Source organism: Pelodiscus sinensis, chromosome 1 (assembly GCF_052426305.1).
Source record: "Pelodiscus sinensis isolate ZL-2025 chromosome 1, ASM5242630v1, whole genome shotgun sequence".
Taxonomy (NCBI): Eukaryota; Metazoa; Chordata; order Testudines; family Trionychidae; genus Pelodiscus; species Pelodiscus sinensis.
Window position 1 is genome coordinate 83,674,318 of NC_143052.1, and position 12,471 is coordinate 83,686,788.

Below are 12,471 nucleotides of genomic sequence, written 5' to 3' on the forward strand. Positions count from 1 at the left end.
GATTCCAGAATGCACAGAAGGGAATGGTGATTGGAAAAACAGTGTGAAAGGACATTGGAAGCTCCTGAACCAATCAGTGCTTGATGGGATGTTTTGCACAGTCCCAAGCTGCCCTGCACTCTGTTTCAAAGTTCCTCACACCTAGCAACAGAAGGTATCACCAGGCACTGTGGAATACATAACCACAGTGCATTGCTCCCATTATCACAGTGGAGCTTAGATGTGGACACAATCTGTCAACAGAGGGAGCAAATGTAAATTTATGGAGGTTAGGCCCATCCCTTCTTATTAGCCAGGATAGGCAGGAATGGTGTCCCTAGCCTCTGTTTGTCAGAGGCTGGAAATGGATAGCAGGAGAGGGAACATGTGATGATTACCTGTTGTGTTCACTCCCTCTGGGACATCTGGCATTGGCCACTGTCAGCAGACAGGATACTGGGCTAGATGGACCTTTGGTCTGACACAGTATGGCCATTCTTATGTTCTTAAAGACTTTGGTGACTTTTTTTTGGCAGCTTCTGTATATTGACATTAGTTTCCACACAAAACTCAATAGTGTAGACATACCCTTTATTCTTTCAGTCACAGAGTTCCTAGTTCAGGCCTTATCATTGGCCAAGATGACAGCTGTCATGTTAGCAAGGGAGTACAGTGTAACTAGTGACTAGCAGCACTGCAACTGAGTTGGACATAATACTGCTATTGGTGATCTGCCAACTGGAATTCCCAACCTGATGGGGCAGGGTGAACCCAGGCAAAATATATGCACCCTAGATGTTTCTTAAGTCCCTGATGTCTAAAGACAATCAAACTTGTACAAGAAGCCAACTGTTTAAAGAAGTCCCCCACCAACCCCGTAGTAGGAGTTTCCCCTAATTCAGCACCACATCTACAATGTATAGTTCTTCCTCATTTTTATTAGACATCCTTTATTAGGGAACCAGTTTGGGTCTATCTCTTAAGACAGATTTTACTGTGTTTTTAAAATTGACTATAAATCTTGTGCATTCCTGTAAGTTCAAGATATTAATATATTTTTAAATATGCTAAAATACAGGCCACGTTTACTGTGATTCTGTTCTCCATTGAAACTCATAAAGGATCATGTCTATATCTGTATTGGTACAGGACTTAGCACAATTTTGCTCTGATCTCTAGTTACTATAAGCATGTTTTTTCTTAAATCTACTATGAGGTCTATAAAAGTAATAATTAATAAAAGATAATAAAAGCTAGGTTGCAGGCAGATGAGGACAGTTGTCAGTTATTTATAATGGCTTAATAAATGCAAATATGTACATAACATCATATATATTATATTATTTACTCCTCCCCATTTTTTTGTGTTCACTTGTCTTCATTGATTGCAAGTTTTGAGGTGCAGATATTATTATTTTATACCTGCTTTTACAATAGGACAATATAGTGATATAAAATAAATATATAGACATACATTTTAAATGTAATTCTAACTTGAACTAGTACATTCCTGATTACTCCAAGAGTTTTTGATACACAGGTAGGTAGAATGTAACTATCTGAGTTGGAATGATCTAATGTATGGCCGGTTTTGTGCCATACCTTTCATTATAATATCTGGATACCTGACAAGGTGCATCTATAGTAATGAATGGTTCACCAACAGACTCTTTCCTGTAGCTAGATAAATTTGAGCTCCAGAGCTTGCAACATTGCAAGCCTTGCCAAAAAAACCATGAGATATTTATTGCTCACAAGTGTCCTGGACCTCAGATTTATGTCATTTTAAATCAATGAAAGTGCCATCTGCAGTACCTCAATAGGGAATGACTGGTTCTATATGCATGTTATTTCAAAAGGAAAGATTCTACACTGTTCCCATTGGAGCGTTATTTCTGTCTGGGCATTCTGCTGAGCTATGGAGGGTCTTGCAGAGCAGACCTAAACAGAACTGCAATTCCTAGACTAACAGCTATTTGTCATAATTAAAATCATATTAAAACATTGGCCCACATTCTCAAGGATAGGAAAACCCTGCAAGTTTCAGCTCACAGTTTCCTTTTAATCATTCTGTCAAAGAATAAAGGTGGAGTAATTACATCCCTTTTCCATAAAACAAATAAGTGAGACAGCAGCTAGAACTGGGGGCTTTGCACTGTTTGCTGGGTTTCCTCTTCCCATATAGTATCACATTAAATAGTAACTGTACAGCAATACATTGTCTGTCTGTGGAGTTTGCAGACTCAGGAGAGTTACTGCTGAGTTTCAATTATAAATTTGCCTGCATCTTAAGGAAGGATTCTCTAGTTTAGAGAGTTACTGTTCCTCAGTTTTTTCCTTGCCTCAGACCTATCCCGCAAGTTCTGTAGCAGTCCTATCACATGGGCTAGCAAATCTGGGGAAGTACTGTAGTCAATGGGGCCCCACTGCTGTCCCAGTCTCTTCTTTCTCTGTCACATTTTGTTTTCCTCTGTATTGTGCAGCCAAGGGGGGCATGTGACTCCATGTGCTTAGTTCAAATTGACACATGTATATGTGATTCATTTAGGTTAGCATTCTCAATTACATATTTGTAATGAATTGCTTGTTGCACTGTATGTGGTTACCTTATTACCACTCTCTACAGAAAACCCACTGACTCATACAGTTACCTACATGCTTCCAGCTCCCATCCAGAACACACCATACGATCCATCGTCTATAGCCAAGCCCCTCGATACAACCGCATCTGCTCTAATCCCACTGACAGAGACCAGAAGCTTCAGGATCTCTACCAAGCATTTATAAACCTCAACTACCCACCCAGAGAAATAAAAAAGCAAATTGAAAGAGCCAGATGAATACCTAGAAACCATCTACTTCAAGACAGACCCAAGAAAACCAACAATAGAACACCACTTGTCATCACCTACAACCTCCAACTTATACCTGTCCAACACATTATCAATAAACTACAGCCTATACTGGAACAGGATACCAAACTCCAAGAGGCTCTGGGAGACAGACCCATAGTCTCCTATAGACAACCACCTAACCTCAAGATGATTCTTACCATCAACCACAGGACATACCACACTAATACCAACCCTGGTACCTTCCCTTGCAACAAACCCCGTTGCCAGCTTTGTCCACATATTCATTCTGCTGATACCATTATTGGACCTAACCAAGTGAGTTATAAGATCAAGAATACATATTCCTGCGCATCCAGAAATATAATTTATGCTATCATGTGCCGAAAGTGTCCGTCTGCTATGTACATTGGACAAACATCTCAGACACTTCGCCAAAGGATTAATGCCCACAAAACAGATATCAGACAGGATCACAAAGAAAAAACAGTTTCTTGCCATTTCAACCAGAAAGGACACTGTCTCAACGACTTAACTACCTGCATTCTGCTACAAAGACCTTTTACATCTGCACTTGAAAGGTAATCCTCTGAACTGTCATTCATGCTAAAATTCGACACTCTCCGGGGGGATTGAACAAGAACACCAACTACCTTACCCATTACAAAGATAGCTTCCCCAATTATCACCTCTAATCCCATTAGCTAACAGACATTTACCTTCCTCCCCCCCCTCCCCCGCATCCACCTTCTGTTCTGAAATGTGATTTGTCCTTTTCATATGTGTTCATTTTTTTTAATTGTATCCTTTGGTATATATGGCTGTGACTATTTTCTTCCACTATTTGATCTGAGGAAGTGGGTCTGGCCCACGAAAGCTCATCATCTAATAAACCATTGCGTTAGTCTTTAAAGTGCTACATAGTCCTGCATTTTGCTTCAGCTACACCATACTAACACGGCTACATTTCTGTTGCCTTATTTGTTATCTTTTCAAGAATATTATACCTTGCTGTGTATTGAAGAACTATGAAGCACCTAACTGGATTTTCTCAGTCAGCTTACTTTCTATTTAAACACAGAAAGAAGATTCCAAGAAGCTTAGAGGACTATGAAGTCTAATGAAACCATACCCAGTAACAATTTTAGAATCCAGCAAGCTTTTTACTAAGGGCTCTCAAAAATCATTTCTGCACAGTTTCATCAATAGGCTATTTAATTAATAGCCTGTAATCTTTTAAATGACAGAACATTATTTTGAAAGGGAAAAGAAACCACTTGCCTGTTTGGCAATGTAATTCCCATTTGAAACAATTTGTTCCCTCCTGTAGTCTTGCCAGGGATTGGAAACAATTCAGGATAGCACTGGAAAGTCCATGCTCCAGATCTTAAGAAGAAATTAATGAAACATACCATAATTTCAGGAAGAGGAATTCTGGCACCCCTAAAGTTCAGCAAATCACCTTCCTGACACTGGTGCCATGAAAATCCCTCTCTTGTGCACCCAGTGCTAATCCTGATTATCTACCTGTAAGTTTGTTCTCATGTGTGCCTTCCAAATGAAGTTTAACTGCTATGCTCTAAAAATCTAGCGTAAAGTTTAAACAAGTAAAGACTATGTATTATACATATTTTTTTTCCAGAAATGGTAAATTATTTACTATAGCAGCATTTAACAATTTCCAACCCATCAACTTCATGAGATTTCAGGGGACCCCCAAATTCATATTTGAAACTAAAATTACATGTGAATCCCAGAAGGCATTTCTCATCAGTTGACAACTTTACATGTGCATGCATGAAGAAATTTCACTTTATTCGATGCTACCGTATAAGGGACGTTAAAGGACCAGAATGTGGAATCCAACCTGTTTTCCTAGAATCTACAACATATCCACTGCTAAATGTCAAGATGCTAAAACCTAATTCTTAGTGGCATCCGTGACAATCCTTGTTAGCGTCTTTGAATAGAATTACCTTCTATCAAAGCATATATTTGTTCCCAGCCACGAATATTTTAAATAGTTGCCATACATCCCAAAATAGCAAGCAAAAATAATAGTAAAATCTACATAATTTTATTTTTGAACTTTAATTACCCTGTTTGAGTGCTTAATATTCTATTTAAAGCGGGGGTTCTAAAGCTAGAGGTCATGACCCTTTAGAGAGTTGCAAGGTTATTATATGGGGAGGGAGTTTTGAGCTGTCAGCCTCTACCTCAAACCCAGCTTTACCTCCAGCATTTATAATAGAGTTAAATATAAAAATGTGTTTTTAATTTATAAGAGGGGGTCACATTCAGAGGCTTGCTGTGTGAAAGGGGTCACCAATGCAAAAGATTGAGCACTACCGATTTAAAAGAAGTGACAGGACATCACGTATTTGTATAATTATTACTTACTATCATTGATTGTTCTTGACCCATATACACAAGATGTGGGGCCTGACTGGAGAAGTATATGATCAATATCAGAACCAGACATATTGAAAGTTTATTTAAATTAAAAAATGATGTATATCTTTATTGTTCATAGAGAGAAATCTCAGTTAAAATCCTGGTTCTGAACATCTTCTGATAGGTTCAAAATCTGAACCCAGATCTGAATTTCACAAAGGGAAAATCTGAACCCAGATCTGAATTTCAGAAAGGGCACGTCTTTATAACGAGTCAAACCAAAACCAAAGAATCAGATTTAGGATTTTAAATGGAGATTTTGAGCACACTTAGACTAGTTAAAGACGATTTATTTGTCTTTTTCCTGTTTGTTTTTAACACTATATACGTTTGGAAGTGTTTATGTATTTTGAGGTGTCTGTCTATTTAAGGTCCAGATCTGAAAAGTGGTCAGTACCTCTTTCAACATGCTGACTACACTGCCACTGCCACTGAAATCAATAGAAGCTGCGGATGCTTGGAGCATTGCAGATCAAGTGGCTTTTGCACATTCCTTGGGGCAAAAGCCATGTCTTCTCTCATGGCTTATAGGGTGCTCACAGCACTGCTGAAACTTAACAAGTAGTAATAATTACTAATAAATAGTATTAACGTGGCTGTGTTCATTTTTGACAGCGCTGAGCCACTATCTTTGGAAAAGCTGATTATTTTGCAAAGCCACCTTATGCTCTTAGTAGTAGAGGCTGTTCATGGGCCAAGTTTGTTGGGCTTGTTTGAAGCTCCTCCCTTGGGGTGTAGAACAGGAAGAGGTGGAGGTCAGAGGGAGCTGCTGGAGCTCCGTGCGTTTGTGTGTGTGTGTGTGGTTACCGTTACCATTTTACTATGTGTGTGTCTTATATTACAGCAATGCTGCACATCAGCGGCCAGAGAGAGGGGAGAGGGGAGGAAAAGCCTGTTTACACAGACTGCAAACCGCCTGGGGAATAATGCAGGAAAGGAAGTGAGCCGGCTCTCTGTCTGACTGCTCCAACTTCCTGCTCTCACACACACATACACTAACCAAGAAAAAAAAAAGAAAGAAAAAAAATCAGGATCTCATTACAAGAGCAACAGAGTGCTCGCAGAAGACTGTCAGCATGGAAAACCAGGGGATTTTACCCAGCTCCCTTTAAACTACCAGAAGAGATTGGAAAAGTCCACCAGGCTCTGGGTATGTACAAGTGCTTCTGAGCGTGGGCTAAGTATTGCAAAGTTTGGGGGGAGGTGTGGAAAGTGGCAGGGAATGAGAATAAAGGGGAGACAGGCAGGCGAGGTGGGCGAATAGAAGAGTGGCTGCAGCTGTGCTGCGGGGCCAAGGGGGCTGCTCTTCGCCCAGGCACCAGCGTGTTTTCCTGCTGGCTTTTAATCTGCGGATCAAGGACAATGTGGCTGGAAGGGGCCCGGTCTGGGTGCGGGGACACCAGCTCCTCGGGCAGCCCGTGCAAGCGAACGAGTGGCAGGAACCCAGAGCCGGGGATCTACTCGAAGGCAGAGAAGCCTCCTGGCCACTCGGGGGGCAGGGAGCCCCGCGAGGGATGGCTGGCTGCAGGGCGGGGGCCGTGTGAAGGGAGCAAGGGGGCAATGCCTGGCCTGAGGGAAACACGGGGGGGGGGTCACGGTCTGAGTCGGGGCCGTGCCTGGGAAGGGGAGGAGAGGAGGAATCGCCCCTGTTTAAAACGGGGAGCCGCTGAGGGGCGTGCGTTGCCTTGGGGGGGGGGTGACAAGGGCAGGAGGGAGTCAGCGTCTGCCAGGCAGGAGGCCGGTGTCTGCAGGGCTCCCTGGGGCGGAGCGCAGACCAGACAGAAATGCCCGGGAAGCCCTCAGGGGCGCGCTTTGCATTCACGCGCTGCCCAGGGCGTCCCAGCTGCAAGGGCCACGTGGGCCTTTTTAAACATTAAAACGCCTCAGACTAGCGGCGGGGGGCAGGGCTCTGGGTGTTTGTCAACACGCCCCGGCGCTGGGCCAGAGTGTGCAGCTCCCCGCAGCCCCTGGAAGGGAGGACTGGGCGGGGGGGGAGGGAGGGAGCCGTGTGGGGAGGAGGGCTCTTGCAGAAACTGCAAAGGGAGGCGGTTAAAAAAGTGTCGGGAGAGTTTCAGGCTTGTCTGGAAACAGCAAGACTAATTGCCATGCGCTTCCGGTTTGAAACTGGCAGCAGACAACATCTTGAAAATGAGTCACTGCAGCTCACAAAGAAACTCTGTGGTTTTCTCCTTCTCAGGTTTATGTATTTGCTTTCTTTACAGTTTCCTTTGTAGTCTTCCCCCCTCTTTCTTCCCCCTCTTTTTAGGTCCCCCCCCTCCGCCTCCTCAAAAGCCCACTTTGATACAGTTCACCGTGGGGGGAGAGGAGGAAGAGAAAGAGAAAAAGTGGAGAGTTGTTTTTGGATCAGGCTTTGCTGAAGGTTAGAGGGACTCATGCTGCAGGGGGAAAAAGTTCCCTGAATTTTCCACTGGCTGCAGGAAGAGAGCCCATTTAGTCATGGCTAAGTAATGTCTGCACACACACCAACTAATCTCATTAGGAGTTTCCGTTCCCTAACACAGGAGGGTTTTGTGAAGCCCTGTCAGCCTTTCTACCATTGCAGTTGAAAGGAAGACAAAGTTACATCTTTATTTAGGGGTATACGATTCAGATCAGTTTATTCAATGCAACATCTTGCCAGTCATGAAGTCTTTTAAAAAGTCAGTGGTATCATCTTAATTTCTGACAAACAAGCTTTATCCAGCAAATATTTTGCTTGTGCAAAATCTTGACTAGTTTCAGAACTTTAAGCATAAATGTAATTTACAAATATTTGATAGTTGGGCTTGTATGGAAAGGGGGATGTTTAGGAGGCTGTACTTAGCTAAATAAGTTCCAGACATATGTGATGATGTTATGCAATTACATAGATTTTTTCAGATAAAAACTACACTTGCTGGTAGGTGCCAGGACACTATGGTGATGAATACATTAGGACTGTGGTGAGTGAATGAAAGGACAGAATTTTGTTGTATCACTCTATTTGGTTAATATTAAATTGACATCTAATTCATGCTTATGTCTTTCAATTTATGTGGTTTGTAAAATGGCTTTATTAGGATTTATTTCTTCTGCCATAGGGCACAAAGGCTCTATTCAATATTGGTGCCCTGTTGTACATACAAATATATCCTCCTTCCCTCCAAAAATGCTCACAGTCTGATTTAAAATAGGAAGTTGTACAAAGGGGGCATGGAGCAAACAAAGAAAATAGCAAAGAAAAATAAGTTCTACATGCAAATGTTCTCTGACATAAGAAATATCTTTACCTGAAACTATCCTCAGCATTTCCTTTATTTTCTGTGTTCATCATGTGCTAAGTATTTCTGTACAGAAGAGTTTTTTGACCAATGCCACATTGCAAGGCAATTCCATTGGTGGATTACTGCCCACTACAGCCAGAATGAGAGACACGTTCATTTCATACGTGGTCACACAAGAACTTTAGAGGTGATGTATATTAAACATACAAAATGCCTAATCCCTGGTCAGCCATCAAACATGATCCTCAGACAGTGTTATTTCCCTTTTCAGAGAGTTCATCCTTCTGTGAAAATCTGAGTTTTCAAGAGAGAACCATATTAGTGGGGATATGTAATGTTTCAAAGCCTGTTGAGTATGAATCAGAAAGTTCAAGTTATAATCCAGTCAGTATTTTGATGCTCCAAAAGTCCTGTTAGACTGTCTTTAACAATAATCATTAACTCTTTGTGTTAAATCGACACTTTTGTTAATTAAGCAGGGTTATGTAAAAGCACTGTTGGAATTTCAAAATCCCATCTGTTGCATCTATGTAAACTACACATATGCAGAGTATATATTAGTTTTATGCATTTCATTTAATTCAGAATAAGTAAAAACTTGATGCCTTCTTTAATGGTGTTCATGAAAATAGTAATACATCAGTTGTGTGTACTACATATTTGAAATTAGCAGTAAAGTACAATCCACAAATGTTTTATAAATAAAATATATTGACTCAAGTGGGGGAGGAAAAGTTCAAATTTTCTTTTCTTCCACTTATGAATAGTGTGATTCCCCTTAAATATGCTTTATATGTTTGTTATACTGTAACCATTTCATTTTGTAAATATTTAGATTAAGTAAGTATATATCATTACCTACAAAAGAGATTATTCACTTTATATTTACCTAATATTTCTTCTATCAGAGCTAGCATACATTTCTTTTCTCAGATTATTTATAAACTAAAATATTTCCAAGCGCCATACCACTCAAAGAAAAAAATTTACACCCTGGGAATCCATATACACTTTAATGTTACATTATCCCTTACCTGTAGTAAACCAAGAAAAATAGCACAATCTCAAATAAATAAATAAATAATCCCATTTAAAGTTTATAAAACACTACACACATGTATTTATCCTTTTACTTTTAGAGATCTAATCAGTTTTACTTTCAATCATTAGAGAAACTTACTGCTCACTGATTCACCACTTTACCCCAATTGGTTGATACTTCATTCAACATAGGTATTTCACTCCAAAGGCTGAATTTTTGTCTTTATACAGTAAATGTGATTGTCAACTGTACACTCTTTGGAATGGATGCTAATTAGGGAGTGTGTATTAAAGGAAGGTAGAAACGATTAGATGGCTTTATATACCTGAAATTGAGATACAAAGGAATTGAAATGGGTTCTGTTATGAGAGAATTGTTGTACAATGAAAATGTTACATTAATTTGTTCACATTTAAGCCCCATGCAGCGCCTGAAGGCCATATGCTCCCATACAATGCACCATGTGTAGGAAAGCTAAGTAACAAAGATTCATGAAAAATATGGGTGCAGAGTTGTAGGTTTGGGTAATGCAGTTATGATGTCATGCCAGTTTCAGGAGACTGAAATGCACTAGACTTTCATTTGGCTATGGATAAAAATGGGATAGTGGTGTTTGTTAACAGGAAGAAGCCTAATACAGTTATTTGTGATGCATGTTATCTGCAGAAAGTGTGATCCCTAGGGAAAGGGATCCTAAGCTAAGACTGCCTTAATCAGTTGGCAATATTAGTGCCAGATCATTAAAAAAATTGTACACCCTTTTGTGGTCATCTGTAGGCCAAAGAGTCCTGTGTCACAATATAAGATAAATTAGCAATGAAAATGTCCAGTTTGATCAACTGGTCTGTCACATAAATATATGAGTGGTTGGATGTACTTGAATGCTGGACTGATTGATTATCAACACAGCCTTCCTATGGTGGTTTTATTCCAATCTAAATTGTGCCTGAATACTGACTTCTGAATTTCTGTTAAAGCCACCAGATTGATTCCAGGACATAGGTCAGTTATGTGCTCTTTCCAACAAGATCTCTGGTGGTTTTCAACTGCTACATGTCTTTTGTGACCACACCCAATGGCAATTACGGCAGGCTAATGTGCTTTTGAAAACATGCTGTACTGTAGACCCCCCCCCTACTAATTTGTAGCTCTAGTTTTCTATGGAATTCTTCTTCACCATTTTCCTCAATAAGGAATCATTTAACCCTGAATCATTGGGCAGATGATTACTTGGTCTCTAGTTTGTTTAATGAATCAGGTTAATATTCACAAGGCCGTTGAGAGCTCTTGAAAGACTGAATATATCTGTTCTCATGCTGAAGGATTTGTTGAATTAAGTATGATTTAAGTATTAGTCACGATTTGCAGCAGATTGTTGGGATGTAGGAAGAGAAAGTTCAGCTTGCTACACATAAAAATAAAATGGTAAATGTATGGAAACAAACCAGACGAGACATACCATAAACCTTGTGTGTGTACTTTTCTAAAACTATGCATATTTGTCTTTGTTCAGCATTTATATAAATGTTCAGCATTTATATAAATGGGTATGTTTACATTTTTATATCTAATGGTAACTTCTCCAGAATTATTTTAAATGGTTTATCTTTTAAAATAGATTTTAGTTTGGATCCATTTTTGGAAAGCATGCTTGTTTTTTTTTAAACACAAAAAGCAACAAAAAAGCCTGCAACAAGCCTACATTTAATAACATCCATGACCCACTAACTACTAATTAATTCAGTATTATATAATGCCAGCATATGTATCCCATGTTTTTCTGGTAAAGGTCTTATTTTAAAAGTTGTTATAGTGGGACATTCAGTTCAGAAATCTATCGTGACACTGTTGGTCTATTCAGTTTCTGTAATTGAAATGAAATGGCCAGTATCACCCATCTTATGCAATTTGTGATCCAGTATAATCCTAGAGCCTTTCCATCAGTACAATTACCTATCCAATTATTTCCTATTTTGTAGCGGTGCATTTGATTTTTTCCTTCCTAGTTGTAGTATTTTGTCTTTATTGAATTTCATGTTGTTGATTTCTGACCAATTCTCCAATTTGTCAAGGTCATTTTGAATTCTTATCCGGTCCTGTAGGGTGCTTTCAATCCCTCTAGTTACGTCTACATTGGCAAGATTTTGCGCAAATACTTTTAATGCAAGAGTTTTTTGTTAAAGTATTTGCGCAAGAGAGTGTCTACACTGGCATGTGCTTTTGTGCAAGAGATGTGCTTTTGTGCAAAAGCATCCGCGCCAGTGTAGACACTCTCTTGCGCAAGAAAGCTCCGATGGCCATTTTAGCCATCGGGCTTTCTTGTGCAAGAAATTCATGTTGCCTGTCTACACTGGCCTCTTGCGCAAGAACAGTTGCGCAAGAGGGCTTATTCGTGGGTGGGAGCATCCTAGTTCTTGCGCAAGAAGCACTGATTTCACACATTAGAATGTCAGTGTTCTTGTGCAAGAACTCCCCGCCAGTGTAGACAGGCAGCATGTTTTTGCGCAAAATCATATCAATGTAGACACAGCCTCTCAGTTTGGTGTCACCTGCATATTTTATAAGCATACTCTTTACTCTTTTATCAAAGTCATTAATGAAAGTACTGACTAGTTCCAGACCCAGGACTGACCCCTGTGGGATCCCATTAGATATGATCTCCCCGCTGGACAGCAAACAATTGATAACTAGTCTTTGAGTATGTTCTTTCAACCACTTGTGCACCCATCTTCTAGTAGTATCATTTAGACCAGATCGTCTTAGTTTGCTTATGAGAATGTTAGATGAGACAATAAAAGAAATACGTATCAGGTCTTCTGCTTTTCCCTCAGCACTAGGCCAGGATCCTGTCAAAAAGGAAATTAGGTTGGTTTGACATGTT

At 40.1% G+C, this 12,471-nt stretch overlaps 1 protein-coding gene across 3 annotated transcripts in view; it reads left to right on the forward strand.

Moving 5' to 3' along the window:
- The first annotated feature begins 6,022 nt into the window (after nt 1–6,022).
- Nucleotides 6,023–12,471, forward strand: part of ELK3 (ETS transcription factor ELK3) — a 56,277-nt gene continuing 49,828 nt past the window's right edge. The window contains exon 1 of one of the 3 annotated variants that reach the window (XM_006118283.4): nt 6,023–6,435. Coding sequence is in view for 1 of the 3 variants with exons in the window: in XM_075933740.2 (XP_075789855.1) it covers nt 7,434–7,482 (49 nt within the window). In the remaining 2 variants the exon portion in view is untranslated. Of the gene's footprint in view, nt 6,436–7,343; nt 7,483–7,624; nt 8,228–12,471 lie in introns of those variants that run through there. The other 2 variants (XM_075933740.2, XM_014571086.4) reach the window with 2 other exon arrangements.